The sequence below is a fragment of the Mirounga leonina genome, unplaced genomic scaffold (assembly GCF_011800145.1).
Source record: "Mirounga leonina isolate KUSES-001 unplaced genomic scaffold, KU_Mleo_1.0 Mir_176, whole genome shotgun sequence".
NCBI lineage: Eukaryota > Metazoa > Chordata > Mammalia > Carnivora > Phocidae > Mirounga > Mirounga leonina.
Window position 1 is genome coordinate 39,876,090 of NW_023270454.1, and position 18,100 is coordinate 39,894,189.

The following is an 18,100-nucleotide window of genomic DNA, read 5'->3' on the forward strand; positions in this document are numbered from 1 at the left end:
GTGATTTGCGTTGAATTCTCACCATCTGGCCAGCCTTGCTTCCATTCCAGAGTTTACTTAACCACATGTCTAAACCTATGCTAACCCTACACTTTTCCCTTCTCTCTCTTGCCCCACAAGGCCTCACGACTGGAGTCCAGTTTATGATTAACCATGTATTTTGATAATTAGGACACCAGATGCGGTTGTATTTTATCAAAGTGAAGTCTGGTGTCACAAAAACACGCTGGATAAATTCTGGGTTCTAAAGCATGACGTGTCATTCAACTTTGAAGGGTAGAAAGTTGAGTTGGAAGCCTCTGCTGGGAGACATGGCAAATCCAGCATGTTATCAAGCAATTACAAGACGAATTTTTTAAGAAAAAATATTCTAACTCGTTCTGACCAGTGATAATCACTTTGTGCTGGGGTGCGCAGCTTCAAGGGCAAAGTGAACAAAGTCTGTGGCAAAGGCCTCGCTATGGCGAAGATGATTCTTGCCATAGCGAGGGAGCTGTACTTCTAATTAATAGGAATCTGCAGTCCACGGTTGATTTGTGGACAGCCTGTGTCGTCCTGCACGGTGCCAGTTCCAGGAGACCGCGCCAATTAGCTCTATTTTCTGCTTAAGCCGTTAAAGCCACCCCCATGGAAACGCCAGAAGAGGCCGGGGGAGGGGAGCGGACAGGTGCGCCCTCTGTTTGGGAATACACAAAGGGCCGACCTAGCCGCCGCTGTGTCCCTGGCAACTCCACGCACGCAGGGCGCGCGCACTTCTCGCGGCGCCTCGGAGCAGTGGGCGGCCGGGCGCGTGGGGTGGCGCGCGCAGGTCGCCGCGCGTCGGCTCGCGGACAGCCTCGGCCTGCTCGCGGACGCGGTGCCCGGGAAGCGCGAAGCCGGCTCCCAGCAGCGGCGGCGCCCGCGCTGAAGGGACTTGTAGTCCGCGTGCCTCCCCGGCACCTCCCCCGGGTAGGCCGGTCCGCGCGTCCCCGCCCGCCGCAAGCCGACTTCCTGCCGCTGCCAAAACTACACCTCCCGGCATCCTCTCCGCTGTGCGGCCGAAAGTGAAAACAAATTCTGGGCTGCGAGGTTGCTGCCCTCCGCCGGGCACCCCCGCTCGCTCCCCGCCCCTCCGGCGCCCTCCTGCGAGGTGGAGAAACGAAAGGCCGGGTCTTTCTCTTTTGGCTTCTTCGGCTCCCAGGGTGGGGAGCGCGCTGGGGACGCAGGCCTCGCTTCCTCTGAGCGGGCCCCGCGCACGCGGGGGGCGGGGGTTTCCTCGCCTCACCCCAGTCGGGACGAGGAAACTTGTGGGGGCGGCGACCCCCGGCTGTGTTCCTGAGCTGGGCAGCGAGGCCGCGGGGAAGTGACTTTTCACGCTTGGGGTTTCTTTAGTTTGCCCCCCGTTGCCGCCGGGCGCGTGGTCTCCCGGGAGGCGGCCGCGTGCGCACAGTCATGGATTAGGCAGGGCTCCCCTATGCGCGCGGGGAGCGCCGCCCGCCGCCTCGGGCCGCCGCCGCCTGCCGCCGCCCGCGGAGCCCGAACCCGAGCCGCCGCCCGTCCTAGGCCGGGGCGTCGAGGAGCCGGCGGCGCGGCCATGTGGGGTTAGCCCGCGCCGCGCCTGCCCTGCAGTAGGACCGGCAACATGGAGGCGGCCGTCGGCGCTCCCGACGGGGTGGACCAGGGCGGCGCGGGGCCCCGCGAGGACGCGACGCCCATGGACGCCTATCTGCGGAAACTGGGCTTGTATCGGAAACTGGTCGCCAAGGACGGGTCGTGCCTGTTCCGGGCCGTGGCGGAGCAGGTAACGGGATGGGGAGCGGGGGGAGGCTGGGTGGGAAAGCGGCGGCGGGCAGCTTTGCGGGCCGCCCACGTCCGGGGCAGCGCGTGGCCGGGCTGGCGTCACAGCGGTCCATTGTAACGCAGGAATGGGACGCTGCCCTGGGTCTGGAAGCTGTAAATCGAAACTTAAAAACCCGTAAATGAACTGGGTGTCGGTGTCGTCCCTCCCGGTGAAGAGGTAATGAGGACAACCTGTGAGGCCTGTTGAGCGCGTGTACGGTTGATTGATTGCTGGGGACTTGGCGAAATGATCTTTTCCCATTCTGTTTCGCATTCACCTTCTCTCGGTTTTAGAAGCACAGCGTTCACGCCAGTAAACCAGATGTTTACTAGAGGAGGTGGTGCACCAGGCATTACTCGCAGGGCTTTTTTTTTTTTTTTTTTTTTTTTGCTGTACTGGACTTTGGAATGTGGGGGAGTCTAGCCCGTCGATGTCCACTTGACTCAAGAGCGGAAAAATGTGCAGTTTGGGAAAGTCAGCTTTTTAAAAATATAGGATGTTTCAAAAGAATCGTCTTTGAGTAGATTCCACTCTTTGTTATGCTCTGCAAGGTGTGCTAAAAATAATTTACTTCTTAAAAGTCGGGTGTTGGGGATTCTCTAGGCTTTTGACCGATTTTTTCCTCGCTAATGGTCAACATGACTTTCTAACAAGGAATAATTTTTTTTTCTTTTATAAGAGAGCTTTTTCCGTGTTATATAACACTGTGTAGTTGGTGTGCAATCACCACAACCCATCCTATATTGAAAAATAGCTGCTGAAATAGTTGGATAAAAGTTTCACATTACTGCCCTGGTGTGCATTTCATACCTTTCACAGTTTGCTTTCCTTCAACTTAAGATCTCTTCTCTTTTCCTGCCGTAGAGTTTTTATGATTTTTTTTCTACCTTTTTTTGAATTCTAAATAGTTTTTCAAAATTTCTGTTTGTGAGTAAATGTTTTACTTAACATCTGTAGACTGTGGTTTTTTTTTTTTTTTTTAACTTCTAAAGGCCAGCCATTTATTTTCTAGAGGCCCTTGTTTTCACATCAGTATCATAAAATTTTTTTTTCAAGCGAGAAGTTGATTTACCTACTTCAGGTTTGCATTATGTTGCAGGCATTGTCATTCAGACATTCTTTGTATAACTCCCCAAATTCAGCTCTTTTTCAGTTCATTAGATTTCTCTCATTTTTAGAAATTTAGGATGTTCCAGTGTTGTTGTGGGTTATGTTCACACACTCCCACCCCAGTCTTTACTATTAGTAGATAAACAGTCTGTCCGATTTGTGAATTTTCCGGATCTCCATCTGTCTTGCTGCTTCTGCCTCAGCCTCCCTGGACTGCTCAGCACCTCCGGAAGCAGAGAGAAGGGGTGGAAGTGAATTCAGCCCTTATTTACACATAGTGTTAGCTCTAGCAAGAATTTGGTAAGGAAGGAGGTAGAAACGAATGGAAATAAGGGAAGTATGACGCTTATTTGGCATTGGATTATCCCGATCCTGGTTCATACTGAAGTAGAAAAGTGTGTCCGGTGTCAGTATCCTGTGCCATAATTGGCAAACTTGATTATACAGAAATCTCTCTTATTGAAGGGGGAAATCTCTACTTTTTTTTTTAAGATTTTATTTATTTATTTGACAGAGACACAGCGAGAGAGGGAACACAAGCAGGGGGAGTGGGAGAGGGAGAAGCAGGCCTCTTGCTGAGCAGAGAGTCCGACGTGGGGCTCGATCCCAGGACCCTGGGATCATGACCCGAGCCGACGCCCAATGACTGAGCCACCCAGGCGCCCGGGGAATCTCTATTTTTAAGTAGAAAGGTGCAAAGTTAGTATCACTAAGAACTAACTCATTGCTCACATCATATAACACCTTTTATTGTATCTCATAAGATTTAAATCAGGTATAAGAAAATACCTCTTCGGGGCGCCTGGGTGGCTCAGTCATTAAGCGTCTGCCTTCGGCTCAGGTCATGATTCCAGGGTCCTGGGATCGAGCCTCACATTGGGCGCCCTGCTCTGCGGGAAGCTTGCTTCTCACACAAATAAAATCTTAAAAAAAAAAAAAAAAAAGAAAATATCCTCTTCGATTATGTGACTATGGTTTTTAGTATACTGAGCTTAGAAAGCTTAAATCCATGAATTTTGAGGGAAACTCCTTTCTTAAGTAGACATGGATTAAGGGTGTAGCCTTCATGGCTAAAGGCAAAGTATGTACGTGTGTGTGTGTGTGTGTGTGTCTGTCTGTGTCTGTGTATTGGGGTGGGGAGGGAAGTAACACCAACCTCAGGCTTAAAGGGTGTGCTCTATAAAAATACGTACAAAGGATTTACTTTTTTGCCAACAGTTTTTCCAATAATATTTATCATTTCTAAGGAGCCAGAGTAAATAATCTAAATGGCAGTCTTTGGGAGGTAGGGTAGGGGAGAGATTTGAATTAGGAGTAGTCTTTCCCTCCAAATTACCTGATTTAGTTAGGCCCTTCCCTTTTTACACTTCTGGACTTGGGCCTGCAGGAGGCCTGACCTGAATCAGCTCTGTGGCCATGGAGCTAAAAATAGGGTGCTCTTAGAGGATTTGCTAAAGCAGCGTGTCTTGGCCTTTCCCAGTGTTTATCACTATCTTGTCCCAAGTAAAGATCAGAAAGTCTCCTATTTTCTACGGTATTTTCATGTATATAATAATTTGCAGAGATATTTGTCTTACCACTTGCATTCTTCCTGAATGTCCTTGAACTTGCACAAAGTTATACTTTTTTAAACAGTTGTCATTTAACCTTGCTTCTCTTGCAGTGCTTGGCTTTGTAAAGCTCCAGCACTTTGCAATTTATGGAAGTTGCTGAGAATTTTGCTTCTGAGTGACAGGTTCAGATTTCATGGGCTAATTAGACTTTCTAAGAGGAGAAGAAACAGATACGCTTGTCATTGTTTTTGATGGCAAATAAGCTTTATTCAGTTATGTCTGCCACCTGTTGCTAGGTAAATGGCTTTAGCACTATCTTCAGTTTGCCGATGCCAGGAAAGCCCTTAACAGACAACACTGGTTTACTCAAATAATACCTTGATTCATAATAGTGTCTAAAGTAGCTTCTGTGGAAGAAGTGTTGCTAAATGTCATTTGTTGAATTGGCAAAAATATTGTGTGGTGGTTTATTTTTATATATGGACATTTCTTTCAGCTTAGAATATATAAAGATGCTTTTTAATAGTTTCCAAGATAGCAATGTTAGGTGTACTTCATTAAGCTAAAAACCAGCTGTATACTGAAAAACTTACTGCTAACTTCAGCTAGTACATCTTCAATTTACCTTAATGTAAAGACATAACTAGGTGTTTCCAGACAGTTGTGCCTGTCTGGTTCTGTGAGTATAAAGATTTTATTTATTTATTTATTTTAGAGGGAGAGAGAGAGAGATGGAGAGAGGGTGTGCTAGTGATTGCAAGTGCGTGTGCCCGGAAGGGCAGAAGGGGAGGGTGAGGCGGCAAGAATCTCAAGCAGACTGCACTGAATGCAGAGTCCAGTGTGGGGCTTGATGCCAGGCTCCATCTCATGACCCTGAGATCAGAGATCATGACCTGAGTGAAACCAAGAGTTGGACACTTAACTGACTGAGCCACCCAGGCGCCCCTTTAGTTCTGTGAGTATAAATGAACCTTGGATGTTATCCATAGAGACCTGTAAAATGCAGCTGGAGCCTCCCTTTTCCTGAATTCTCTGCTCACCTGAACATGAGGAAAAATCACTCATTTGGACCTGTAACTCTTAAAGCTACTTTATATTAATATAAATTCTCAAGAGCCTTATTAGTATTTGGACATGTGGTTATTTTAAATGTTTCAGGGTTTTGTCCTCCCCCCCCTTAACCCTTTAGGGTACCAGGAACATCTTCATTTGAGACACTCAGTAATAGAAAATAATTTTAATCTTTTCTTTTAAGCTTGAATAGTTAAAAGTGTTGGAGGTTAGCCAGAAGGGTTCCTAAACATTTGGTTATACTAGTTTCTTTCAAACCAAAGCTTTAGCATTTTAGTAAGAGACAAAATGCCCATAAGGTATCCTTTTGTTGAACTAGTTTAACAGAAGAATACAGAGGCTACAAAGTGAGAGGATTTGGATCATCTTTGTAGTGTCTTATTTCAGTTGGTGCTTTAAGATTTTGGGCTGGGGCTCTTGGCTGGCTCAGTTGGTAGAGCACGTGACTCTTGATCTCAGGGTCGGGAGTTTGAGCCCCATGTTGGGCATGGAGCTACTTAAAATAAAAACAAAAAAAAAAGATTTTGGGCCTAAGAGCAAGTTTCTAGGCTGTTGGGATGACAGCACACAGCAGCATGTTTGCATCCTGTGTGCTGCTCACTTGGATATTCTTTCAAGAGTTGTGTAAGCCTGACAAGGATTTGGGAATGAGCACCTTAATTTTCCTGAAACCCACAGTGGACTTAAATTTCTACGTAAGGCAAGTAATTCCACATCATTGAGAAAAAGAAATCTAATTCTTACAGGCTTAATGGATTCCTGTTGAAGTTGTCTGTTCTCTTTTCCAGCAAGCATAGGATGAAGCTAAGTACTATGTAGCAGGAATTCTGTTAGCCCTTCTTTGTGAAGAGCAAGGCTATAAGAGGGCTGGTCAAGAAAGGAAAAGTATGTTAAGTTTACAAAGGTCTCCTCACAGGAGTGACCTAAAGGAGAAATGGTAATAAATTCTTCCAGACTGACTTAAGAAGTACCCCTGACTGTATAGGTCACTTCGTCTGTGGTTAGAGGAAGAGGTGGGAATGAATAAAGATTTAGAAATTACTAAATGGCAAATGGAGAGAGACTGATTGCTATCAGTTTGGGGGGTATTTAGGGTGTGAAAGAAAGTGCTAGCTTGTACCGTAAATCCTCTTTTAACAAAATGTGTAATAGCGTGTGGCTTTTCCTTTTCAGGTGCTGCACTCTCAGTCTCGCCATGTGGAAGTCAGAATGGCTTGTATTCACTATCTGCGAGAGAACAGAGAGAAATTTGAAGCGGTAATTTGTAATTTTAAACAAGGAGTGGTGTCTTGACTTGCATTTATATTTCAGCCTTTACAAGTGGCCTGGTGGGGGTTTCACAGCCTGGATCTTAAATGCAGGTTATGAAAAAAAAAGAAATTAAAAAAAAACTGCTTTATTGAATTTAAATCCAATTATATTCAGTTGTGACATTTTTAGGCTTTTTTGTGGTTTTCATTTCTTCAGACATTTAGAAAGCTATGATAGTTAACTGTGGAAGTTGGAAGGATGACCTGGACAGAATCCTTGCATATTAAGAGTGAGCTTTGTCTGTCATGGTCAGGGAATTGGGTGTCAGTTAATTAATAGTTTTCTGTGATTGGTAACCCCCTATGAATTTAAAAAAATTCAGACTTGGAGTATAAAAAACATGCTGAGCAAAGCTAATACTGAACCTTTAATTTTATCAGAAGGCATTTATAGATTTTTAATTTTCAGGGTTCATCATCATGAATCACACATCAGAACACTGTAATTATGTAAATAATGATTAATAGTTGCTAGGATGTTGTATAGCAACTTACTGTAATTTTCTCAGTAGTATGTAGGAGCTGTGAAATAAGATGCCACAGTGGCCTGTTTTCATTTTACATTGAAAGCTTTATAGGATTTACTAGTTACTGGTTTTATGACCTAGAATTATGTCGTCAGACTTTCAATGATATTTTTCCTCTCTGACTGCCAAAAAAACACTGACACCTTGCAAATAACTCAATTCTAAAACTTAATAGGTAAACAGTTCTTAATTTGGATGTGCTTTTCGGTTGATATTCCTGTATTCAAGCCAGATGTTACTACTGGTGACATTCTGGGTGTATTCTGGGGGCCGTGTTATAAGAAAGGCAGTAATGTATTCCAGGAAGGAGAGTTAACCTACTTGATCAGGAGATTTGAGAACTTGTTTTACAAAAAGGAAACTGGTGATGTGGAGGTTAGATAAGAGTGTTAGGGTATAGTACAAAAGGGGGAGGGATGGGGAGAGTGGAGTGCTCTTTAAGTATTTTAAAGAAATTACAAGTGATTAATCATTATTATTGGCCCCAGAGAGTAAAACACTGTTGACAGTAATGGAAATTGCTGTCATTGGTTGAGCACATCTCTGTACCAGGCATTGTTTAAGTTCTTTGCATATATTTATTTAGCCCTCAACAGTCTTAAGAGGTATGATCAGAGGTTGAAAGTTCCAAGGGGAGAAGTTTCACTTTCCTTTTATTATTTATAGTAAGTGCCTTTAAACAATTCCTGTTGGCCAAAATTGGAAAAGGTGGTCATGGGAAGGAGGGTGGAGTTTTGTGCTTTGTTTACTGACAGTGTTTAGTCAGTCTAGATGGATACTTTCTAATTGACTAGAAAGGGGAATCTCAGATTGGATGCAGGCTTGTGTCAGAACACTGTGTAGGTCTCTTCCAACTTTAAATGGTTCTCTGGGGTTTTTTCCCCCAAAAGTATAAATAATCACCTAATACAGAATTGTGATTGGTGGGATATTTAAAATATATGGCTATAAAATGCTGATTGGCAGGATATTTAAAATATATGGCTGTTTTATTATAAGCATGTGTTGAAACTTAAGATACTTTCTGGGAATTTGACAGCACATGATCTATAAAAGAATTAATCTCAGTATCAAAAAAAAGCCATGGGTGTTTAAAAGATTTTTATAGCCGGGAGACTGTAAAAAGTGTATCAATTTGCTAAGTTAACTGGGACTATACTTTAAATAGAATTTGATGTTTCAGACTAATGTTTTTTAGAGATTTCGCAGTTAAATTAGTGTGATGGCTAACAAAAATCGCATAGCTTGAATAAACTTTTTAAGTTAAACAATGAAGCAAGCTATCTTAGAAAAATCTTGTTGGTTCTCCAAAATATCTTGCATTATTAGTTCTCACCTGTGTTTTTAGTGTGACTGATCTAAGAGACAATATACATATCTGTGATTAGTAAATTAATATTTCTTAGCTAATATATTGTTCTTAATTCTCTTCTCTGTGTTGGCCATTACCAAAATACTCCTAAGTGCTTGTTTTATATATTTCTCTGTTCATAATGTCACTGGCAGTGACCTTGAATTGCCTTCTCCCTCAGTCTGCAAGTCCTTCCTGGGCTCAAGGCCCTCTATAAACAGGTGGCCAGTTGTGTTCCTCTCTCACTCTGTTCTCCCCCACCCAGTTGTCCTGTTCCTGCTGGCTGGTTGGCTTCTGTCTTCTCAACACAGTGCTCACTGCCTCTTCATGCTACATTGTGCCTGCGCCTGTCCACATCCTGACCAGGAAATCTTTTCTGATAATATTTCCTTTTTAAAATTCTTCTCTCTGTTTATAATCTTTACTTAATGATTTTTATGTATTTTAATAATTAGGTTGTATATATGTATATATATTACTGTTACTGATGTTTCCAAGGTTCATGCAAGAACTTAGTAATTCACAGTGAAAAGGTTTTTTGTTTTAATGTATTTCTAATAGACTTTTTTTTTTTTTTGCAGTTTATAGAAGGGTCATTTGAAGAGTATTTAAAACGTTTGGAAAATCCACAGGTATGCATTGATTCTGTAATTCTATTTTTATATATTGAAGTAATGTATTCAACATTCATTAAAATGCAATATAGTGTATGGAGGGGTTACAGCAAGTACTTTTTTTTAAATAAACATTTCTTAGTTGCACATTTTATGTAACATTTAATTGGAAGACAGTTGGAGCTGTGTACTGGATGTTGCCGCAGTAAGGACAGGGTCATGCTTTTTTTATTTTTGTCATAATGGCATCTGAATGTAGCATAGAAGACCTACGATAATGGTGATGATTTTCAGGATGCTGTATTGGTATGGGTATTGGTCTTGGTGGACAGGGTGCAAGATTTGCATGCTTCTTTAGGCCACTGAGAAGATAGGTTCTTCTATGGAGGTTCCATTTCCCATGATCAGCTTGAGAAGAGGGAAGAGACTGTTGAGAGGAAAAGGATGGCACTTCCCCAAGTCCCCCTGCCATACTTTTCTCAGTCATGTTGAAGTGAAAAGAATTTTTCTGTTTTTGTTGCTTCCAAACTAATACTCTCCCTGTAAAAATCCAAATATCATGAAATGCCACACAGAGTGCCTTGTAGAATATTCCATCATCCCCAGAGGTAATCTCTGTTGAGTTTAAAATGACATTAGCCAAGGAAGAAGCTAAGAAGAGGAGTCAGGTAGGAAGGAAAAGAAATAATAACTTAGGAACAGGGTGTTTGATTAACAGTTGGGGTCTCCATTTGATTCTCTGAAACTAATTTGAGTCCTTGTTGATGCCAAGAATTGACAGGCACTCTGGGGATGCAGAGGTAATTGGGATTTGGGTGCTGTTCTCAGGATTTTGCCTGTAGTAGGGAAAAATACCTCATAGAAGTGAGAAAGCACGTGTCATAAGAAGTCTAGATATGATGCTATAGGCATTCAGTGTTATATTTTTACCTGGGTTGGCAAAGGAAGAGGTAGTGGACTGGCAAAGGAAGAGGTAGTGGGTTGGCATTTGACATCTGAATAGATTCTGAATGAGAAATGCCTAAGGTGAAGGATAATTCTAGGAAAGGGAAAACTGAGCAAGGCAGATACAGAAAGCACTTCAGTTTGCGTGAAGTATGTGAAGGTAGGAGGTAGTGAGAAGTCAGAGGGCAGGCTGTGGGACCAATCACGGAAGAGCCTTCACTGCTAGGCTCAGTAGTTTGGAGCTTATGCTTTAGGCTGGCATTTCTCAGTGTCAGCCATAGACTATCTGCATCAGAATTACCTGAGGTGGTTGTAAATTCCACTATTCCAGACCTGAATCAAAGTCTATGTCTGGGGAGTGAGAATCTGGTATTGGGAAACCTTTTAAATTTTTTGAGACAGGAAGTGAGTATGTCACTGCTGAGAACCAAGAATAGTGCTTGGCTTCTTTGTTGGCTGTCCGGATGGATGGATAGAAGAATATTGTGCAGAGATGGTTTGGAAGTGGATGAGACCAGAGGTGGGAAGACCATTTGCATGGTTTTAAAAAAAGAAATGTTTAATACATGGTAAAATGTGCACATTACATGCAGTGTGAAAAAAGGAGTAAGTATTGTGTACTCCAGTTTTGGAGACAGATACCTCTGAAGGTCTTTTCGCTAAATCCGCTCCTGACTCCATTTTTACTTCAGTCATTTCAGTACTGAGTTTTGCTCATGTATCATGGTCACAAATCTCATTTTCCTGCATTTTTTTTTTTCTTTTACCTTAAAGCCTCTTTGAAGATGAGGATTGTATATTTTATTGCTTTTGGGATTTTCATAGTTACCTTTCAATTTTGGGTGCTGGACTGATTTGTGTGTGTGGTTTGAATGTTAAATCCACATTGCATTGTATGTAACATACAGGAAAGATAAACACCAGAATGTTGTTATCTCTAGTAATATTCCTGGTAATTTTTACTCCATTGTGGAAAATAAAGGAAAAGGAAATAACAAAGTCTGTTTATTAACTCCTCCCCCCACTTTTTTTTAAGTAACCTCTACCCCCAACATGGGGCTTGAACTCAATGCTCAGAGATCAAGGGTCACATGCCCTACTGATGGAGCCAGCTAGGTGCCCCTGTTCATTAACTTTTTAATCAAGAAAAATCCCACAATGTTTTTTATAGTAATCTTTGTGTAGCAGTTCAGGTTGTCAAGCTATGAGGTTCTGAGAAAGGGTGGACATGGTGGGAGTGGAGAGAAAGGGGAGAGAGGGAGGAAATGACGTAGTGTGAAGTGAACTGAGACTGAATTGGGCCTCTGTAGGAGAGGAAGGAGGAAAGTTGTGGTTTTGAGCACATGGGACAGGGGTCTCCTTCCCAGGGTGCTGGCTGGCCAGCTTTTTTGTTTTTATGACACCCCCTTCCCCAATCTGATCAAATTTCTTCTCCAGATGTTTCAGGTACCTTCTCTTTGTGCCTTTTTTTTAAAGATTTTATTTATTTGAGAAAGTGTGTGCGTGCATGCGCATGGGCAAGAGGAGGGGCAGAGGAAGAGGGAGAAACACACTCCCTGCTGAGCATGGAGCCCGGCCATGTGGGGCTCCATTGCAAGACCCTGAGGTCATGACCTGAGCCGAAGCCAGACGCTTAACTGACTGAGCCCCCCAGGCGCCCCTTGTGCTTCTTTATTAGCAACAGATATTTATGTCTTCGTTTTTCTTTTTCCCTGGTATATGGGATGTATGAAATGAAAAGAGAAACATAGTTGATAAACTCTTACACGTTTCACCCAGTTCTTAGAGAAAACATCTTTATTCTTTACTTAAAATGCCAGTGGAGCATTTTGAAAAATGCCTCAAACTTTTGCAAGAATATATTTTTGTCAGCTTTATGGAGGTAAAATCGACACAGTGAAAATCACCAATTTTTTTTTTCCACCTAAAATTCACCAATTTTAAGTGTATAATTTGATGAGATTTGACAAATGTATACAGTTGCATAACCACCACTACAAACACATAGGGGACGTTTCCATCACTTCACAAAGCTCCTTGTGCCCTTTTGCCCTTAATCTCTTTTTCCCCACCTTCTGGCTGTTGGCAACCACTGATCTGATTTGTAAGTTTTGCCTTTTCTAGACTATATGAATGGAATGATATAGTTTGTAGTTTTATGTATCTGGCTTCTTTACTTAGCATAATGGAAACACTTTGAGTTTCATCCATGTTGTTGTTGGGTTTATCAGTGGTTTGTTCCTTTTTATTGAGGAGTTCATTATAATGGATGTACTGCAATTTGCTTGTCCATTTATCATTTCATGAATATTTGGGTTCTTTCCAGTTTTAGACTGTTTCGTGATTAAAGCTGCTAAGAATATTTGCCTGTAAGTGTTAATGGGGACATATGTTTTATTTTCTCTTGGATTAACACCTAGGAATGGAATTGCTGTCACAGGGTAATTGTATGTTTAACTTAATGACAAGCTGCCAAACTCTTTCAAAGTGGCTCTGCCATTTTGCTTTCTCATTGGCAGTATATGACAATTCCAACTGCTCTATGTCTTTGTTAACATTCAGTCTTGTCATCCTTTGAAATTGTAGCTGTTCAGTGGTTGTATAGTGTGGTATGTCATGGTGGTTTTAACTTGTATATATTTCTCTAATGTTGAACATCTTTTCATGTGCTCATTTGCCATCCATATATCTTTGTTGGTGAAATGTCTGTTCATAGATTTTGCCCATATTTTGTTATCTTGCTGGTTTTATTGAATTGTGTAAGAGTTCTTTATACTGGATATAAGTTCTTTATTGATAATGTAATTTTCAAATATTTTCTTCCAATTTATAACTATCTTTTCATTTTCTTAATAGCATCTTTAGTAACAAAAGTTTATTTTTAGTGACTGTTGAAGAACATTTAAGTTATATGTTTTTTATATAGTTCACTAGTTAAAACAGATTTTGCAGAAATGCTGTACTGTCACCCACAATAAAGTATATTAAACATCATAAGTGATGAGTAAATAAAATTACAGCCTTAAGGTGGAAGACAATGGTAGAACATTAGGTATTTTATATAACTTAATAATTGACCCTGGTTAGAGAAGACAAGATACTATGATAGCCATTGTTTATTTAACCAGACTACAACAGAATTTATTCTGAAGATTAAGGACTTATGGTGCATTATTTGAGAGGTAGTATTTTGTTGACATGAGTAGAATAATTTTCCAAAGTGATTTAACGTCTTTTGCATGAAGTAGATATAGCTTATGTTTGATTTAAGCAAACTGGTTTGAGTGAAGGATTTCCTTTACCCCAGAATGTCACTTGTAGCAGTTTATGAGAAGCCATGATTGTTAGGCTGAGGCCTATTTTAAGAAATCTATTTTAATATATGGTACCCGTTTCATTTTGAAAACCAGAGCCAACTTTTAAGAACCATTAAAATGAAAAATCTCTGGGGGAAAGATTATCCTTGTCTGAGATCAACACATTGTTTAAAATCTTTTCCTTATCTCAAATTTCTTTAAAGGAAAAAGTGGCAACATTCGCTTACCATAGCTCATTATTGTTAGTGAGTCTCAGTATTAAGTCTACTAATTTCACAAGTATAGGAATGCATTCTCATGGTAAAAGATGTGATACAGAATGCAGAGTGAAAATCCTTCATTTTCCCTGATCTTGTCTTCACTGTCAATTTAGGATGTATCCTTCTAGTCCTCATATGCCTGCACATACATATACTAAACCTGCCTTTTTGTTTCTCTTACCCAATAGGGTTTTTCTTTTTTTAAGATTTAATTAATTCATTTTAGAGAGCGAGTGAGACAGCGTGCGTATGCGAATGAGCAGGGAGAGGAGCAGAGGGAGAGAGAGAGAGAATCTCAAGCAGACTCCGCACTGAACGTGGAGCCTGACCCGGGGCTGTCTTATGACCCTGAGATCATGACCTGAGCCAAAATAGAGTTGGATGCTTAACTGACTGAGCCACCTAGGCACCCCATGACTGACTTCTTATACTTGACAGTCTGATCTTTCCAACTCAGTTCATGTAGGTGTACCTCATTCTTTAGATGGATTGCAAGGTGTTCCATGCATGGTGTGGATGAACCATAAATTATTTGATTACTCCTTTCCTATTAATGGAATATTCAGACTTTCTTTAAAAAAAATTTTTTTTAAGCTATTACAGGTAGCTACAGTGAACATCCTTGTTTATGTACATTTTTGTGGACCTATGAAATACTTGTTTAGGATAGAGTTACAGAATTTGAATTGCTGGGTCAAAGAGTGTGTATGGATATTTAAAATTCTGATATATACTGGCCATTTCCTCTAATAGGCTTAAAGACAGAGTCCTTTAGGGCTGTAGAACTTCTATCTCATTTCAGAAAAATTGCTAGGACACTGATCTCTTTGTACTTTCAATCACTCCTTTTTTAACCTTTGTGATTCCTGAGTTCTCCTTCTATTCAGCATCTCATTTTCTGGGCACATACATGTTCCAAGCTATGTCCTGGGTGCTAGGTTAAAGGACAGAGTCCTTGCCTTCAGCAGGTTTTCCACTTAGAGATACCACTCCGTGGTCTTACCATACCAATAAGAACTATCATTTCGCCCTGTGTTACTAAGGATTTTTACAACAGAGACTTGGGCTATTTTTTTAAGTACTTTTTTTAGTTATATATGTAAGGTCTGTTTTATATAAATGTTTTCATAATATAATACTAATATTAATGAGCTTTTTCTAGCTCATTAAATATATTGTGTAAAGGTATGTGTTAAGGTATTGTATAGAGGTATATGTATTGTAAAGTATGAAACACTTAAGTGCCAACTTTTTTTCTTTGATACAGGAATGGGTTGGACAAGTGGAAATAAGTGCCCTTTCTCTTATGTACAGGTAAACACTGTAGTAACATAAGGAAACAAAAACTGAGTGGGAAAATAGTATATTCCATTATACTAAAAAATTGTTAAAATAGCGAAGCAGTTTTATGCCTTAACTGTGAAGCTTTTTTTTTTTAGATTTTTTAATTGCATCAATTAGATTTTGATGTTAAATATGTCAGCGTTTAGAAATTGTAATTCTCAAAATATTTTTGGAAAGGAATACAGATGTTTTTCAGGTCTATAAACGATATCACTTACAACTTGATAGAGGAATGGCTTCCTACTTTCTCAGGGCTGGTAGCATCAGATGGCCACTAGAACAGAGGCAAAACACCCCATGTTACTATTTTACTACTTTTGTTTGGGAGAGGAGCAGGTGAATGCTTTATTTTTTCTTTTTGAAATAATCTGTATAAAATTTTGTCTTCACAATTTCTGTAGTTTTGAAGTCTCCTTTTAGAATTATATCTGAAGTTAACGTATATGCAAATTATATTTGAAGTTCTACTTTTTAAAAAGGTACTTTTGTAGAGGTGTTTACAACTTAGTTACTGTCTTACTGTCTTTAGTTTACTGCTCTGTGTCCACTGCCTGGAACATTGCTTGAACATATTAGGCTCTTGATGAATGAACGAACAAATGGTTAAGTCATGAAATGTATTTTCTCAGAAGTAATTGCTCAATTTTATTTTCAGGAAAGATTTTATCATTTATCGGGAACCAAATGTTTCTCCTTCACAAGTAACTGAAAATAATTTTCCGGAGAAGGTAAGAATTTTTCTAAGTGTTTCTAAAGGATTTAAGTAAAAGAACCACTTGCCACCTTGACCTTCTGAGCTCTAATTTTAAGGTGACCTTTTGAAATATTTTTGTATGAAATTTATGATAATTTTTTAAAATTCCTGTTATTATTTATTTTTTTAAAGATTTTATTTATTTATTTGACAGAGACACAGCAAGAGAGGGAATACAAGCAGGGGGAGGGGGAGAGGGAGAGGGAGAAGCAGGCCTCCCACAGAGCAGGGAGCCCGATGCGGGGCTCGATCCCAGGACCCTGGGATCATGACCCAAGCCGAAGGCAGACGCTTAACGACTGAGCCACCCAGGTGCCCCACCTGTTAATCATTATTGAGTCATATTTTGTATTTGTTTTTTTTTCCACAAATCACTGTGGAATCACTAACGCTATCAGAACATTATACTAGAGGAAGAAACCTCAGATACTAGGGTATATGATTAACTAGACCGTTTCGCATGACTATAAACATTAAGTACTACAATAACTTGTGAAAGTAGATTCTGCCATTGCATCCAAAAATACTTGGGTAATAGTGATATATTTCTCCTTATAAAGATAATTTACTGGCTGAGGTGTTATTATCTAGTCACAAACTGGAAACAACTAAAAAATTATGTGAAGCCTAGAAAGAAAAAAAAAACCCCTCAGTTGAATCATTAAGAGAACTCTTTTTTAATTAGCAGTTTTGGAATCATCCAGGCCAAATTGAAGTGTTTTGTCTTCATGCTAATGGTGTTAAGGGGGAGGGGAATTGAGTGAAATACTACCTTTATAAAAAGGCTTTTGGAGTTTCTAAGGTGCATGGCTCTGGATTTGGCCTTTCCAATACAGGTTTTGGAATATGACATAATCCAAACAAAATCAGTGTGCATTTCTTATTGCGTAAGTAATTAACTATTTAGAAAGTACTTAAAACTAAAGCAGCAGAAAGAAATTTACGTTTGATTGTGCCTCTTAGAGGTAAGCATCTTAATAAGGTTTTGGAGTATTTAGTATTTCTTACAGTCTTTCAGCTGTCTTGTCTTTTTTTTTTTTTTTAAAGATTTTATTTATTTATTTGAGAGAGAGAGAATGAGAGAGAGCGAGTACATGAGAGGGGGGAGGGTCAGAGGGAGAAGCAGACTCCTCGCTGAGCAGGGAGCCCGATGCGGGACTCGATCCCGGGACTCCAGGATCATGACCTGAGCCGAAGGCAGTCGCCTAACCACCTGAGCCACCCAGGCGCCCCTGGCTGTCTTGTCTTTTAAGTAGCTGATATTCTGTTATTTTCATGTATATTGTGTATTTTTTGTGATCCCATAAGCATTTCCCCAGGTCATTAAGAACTTTTTGATTTAATGGCTGTGTAACATTTCAGCATTGGATATACCATAGTTGACCACATTGAAGCCTTAGGTTGCTTCTAAAATAATCATTTAAAGTAAGCTCCATGCCCAACATGGAGCCCAGTGTGGGGCTTGAACTCATGACCCTGAGATCAAGATCTGGGCTGAAATCAAGAGTCAGATACTTAACCGATTGAGCCACCCAGGCGCCCCTAAAATAATCATTTTTTAAAAAATTTTATTTGCGAGTGCATGTGCGAGAGAGAGAGGGAGAGAGAGCATGAGCGGGGTGGGGAGAGGAGAGCGAGAAGGAGACTCCCCACTGAGCAGGGAGCCTGATGCAGGGTTCGATCCCAGGACCCTGGGATCATGACCCGAGCCAAAGGCAGACGCTTAACCGACTGAGCCACCCAGGTGCCCCTAAAATAATCATTTTCTATTGGGAAATTATTTTCTATTTGGAAATTATTTATTAGTAATTCAGAGAAACTAGAGATAAAAGTTGCTATGTAAGTGTCATAAATGAATGACTGAAAGGTGTCTTTAATTTTTCCCTTTCAGGTATTACTGTGTTTTTCAAATGGAAATCATTATGATATTGTCTATCCCATAAAGTATAAAGAGAACTCTGCAATGTGTCAGTGTGAGTATCACCCTTGTGTTTGTATAGGAAGTTATATTCCTAAGCTATACAGTCTTAATGCAAACAAGTCTGTTTTGTTGTCTACAAAGATATACTAAGAATCTTAGGTTAGCAAAAATATTAATACTGTAATAAAAACTTGTTTGACTAGG

At 40.6% G+C, this 18,100-nt stretch overlaps 1 protein-coding gene across 4 annotated transcripts in view; it reads left to right on the plus strand.

The window, feature by feature from the left end:
- Positions 1–1,059: 1,059 nt before the first annotated feature.
- OTUD4 (OTU deubiquitinase 4) overlaps positions 1,060–18,100 on the plus strand; it is a 43,751-nt gene continuing 26,710 nt past the window's right edge. For 3 of the 4 annotated variants that reach the window (XM_035022984.1, XM_035022986.1, XM_035022985.1), the window contains exons 1-6: positions 1,060–1,780; positions 6,727–6,810; positions 9,323–9,373; positions 15,145–15,191; positions 15,877–15,949; positions 17,867–17,948. In XM_035022984.1, the coding sequence (XP_034878875.1) occupies positions 1,622–1,780; positions 6,727–6,810; positions 9,323–9,373; positions 15,145–15,191; positions 15,877–15,949; positions 17,867–17,948 (496 nt within the window). In that variant the 5' untranslated portion in view covers positions 1,060–1,621. Of the gene's footprint in view, positions 1,781–1,905; positions 1,997–6,726; positions 6,811–9,322; positions 9,374–15,144; positions 15,192–15,876; positions 15,950–17,866; positions 17,949–18,100 lie in introns of those variants that run through there. The other variant, XM_035022988.1, reaches the window with a different exon arrangement.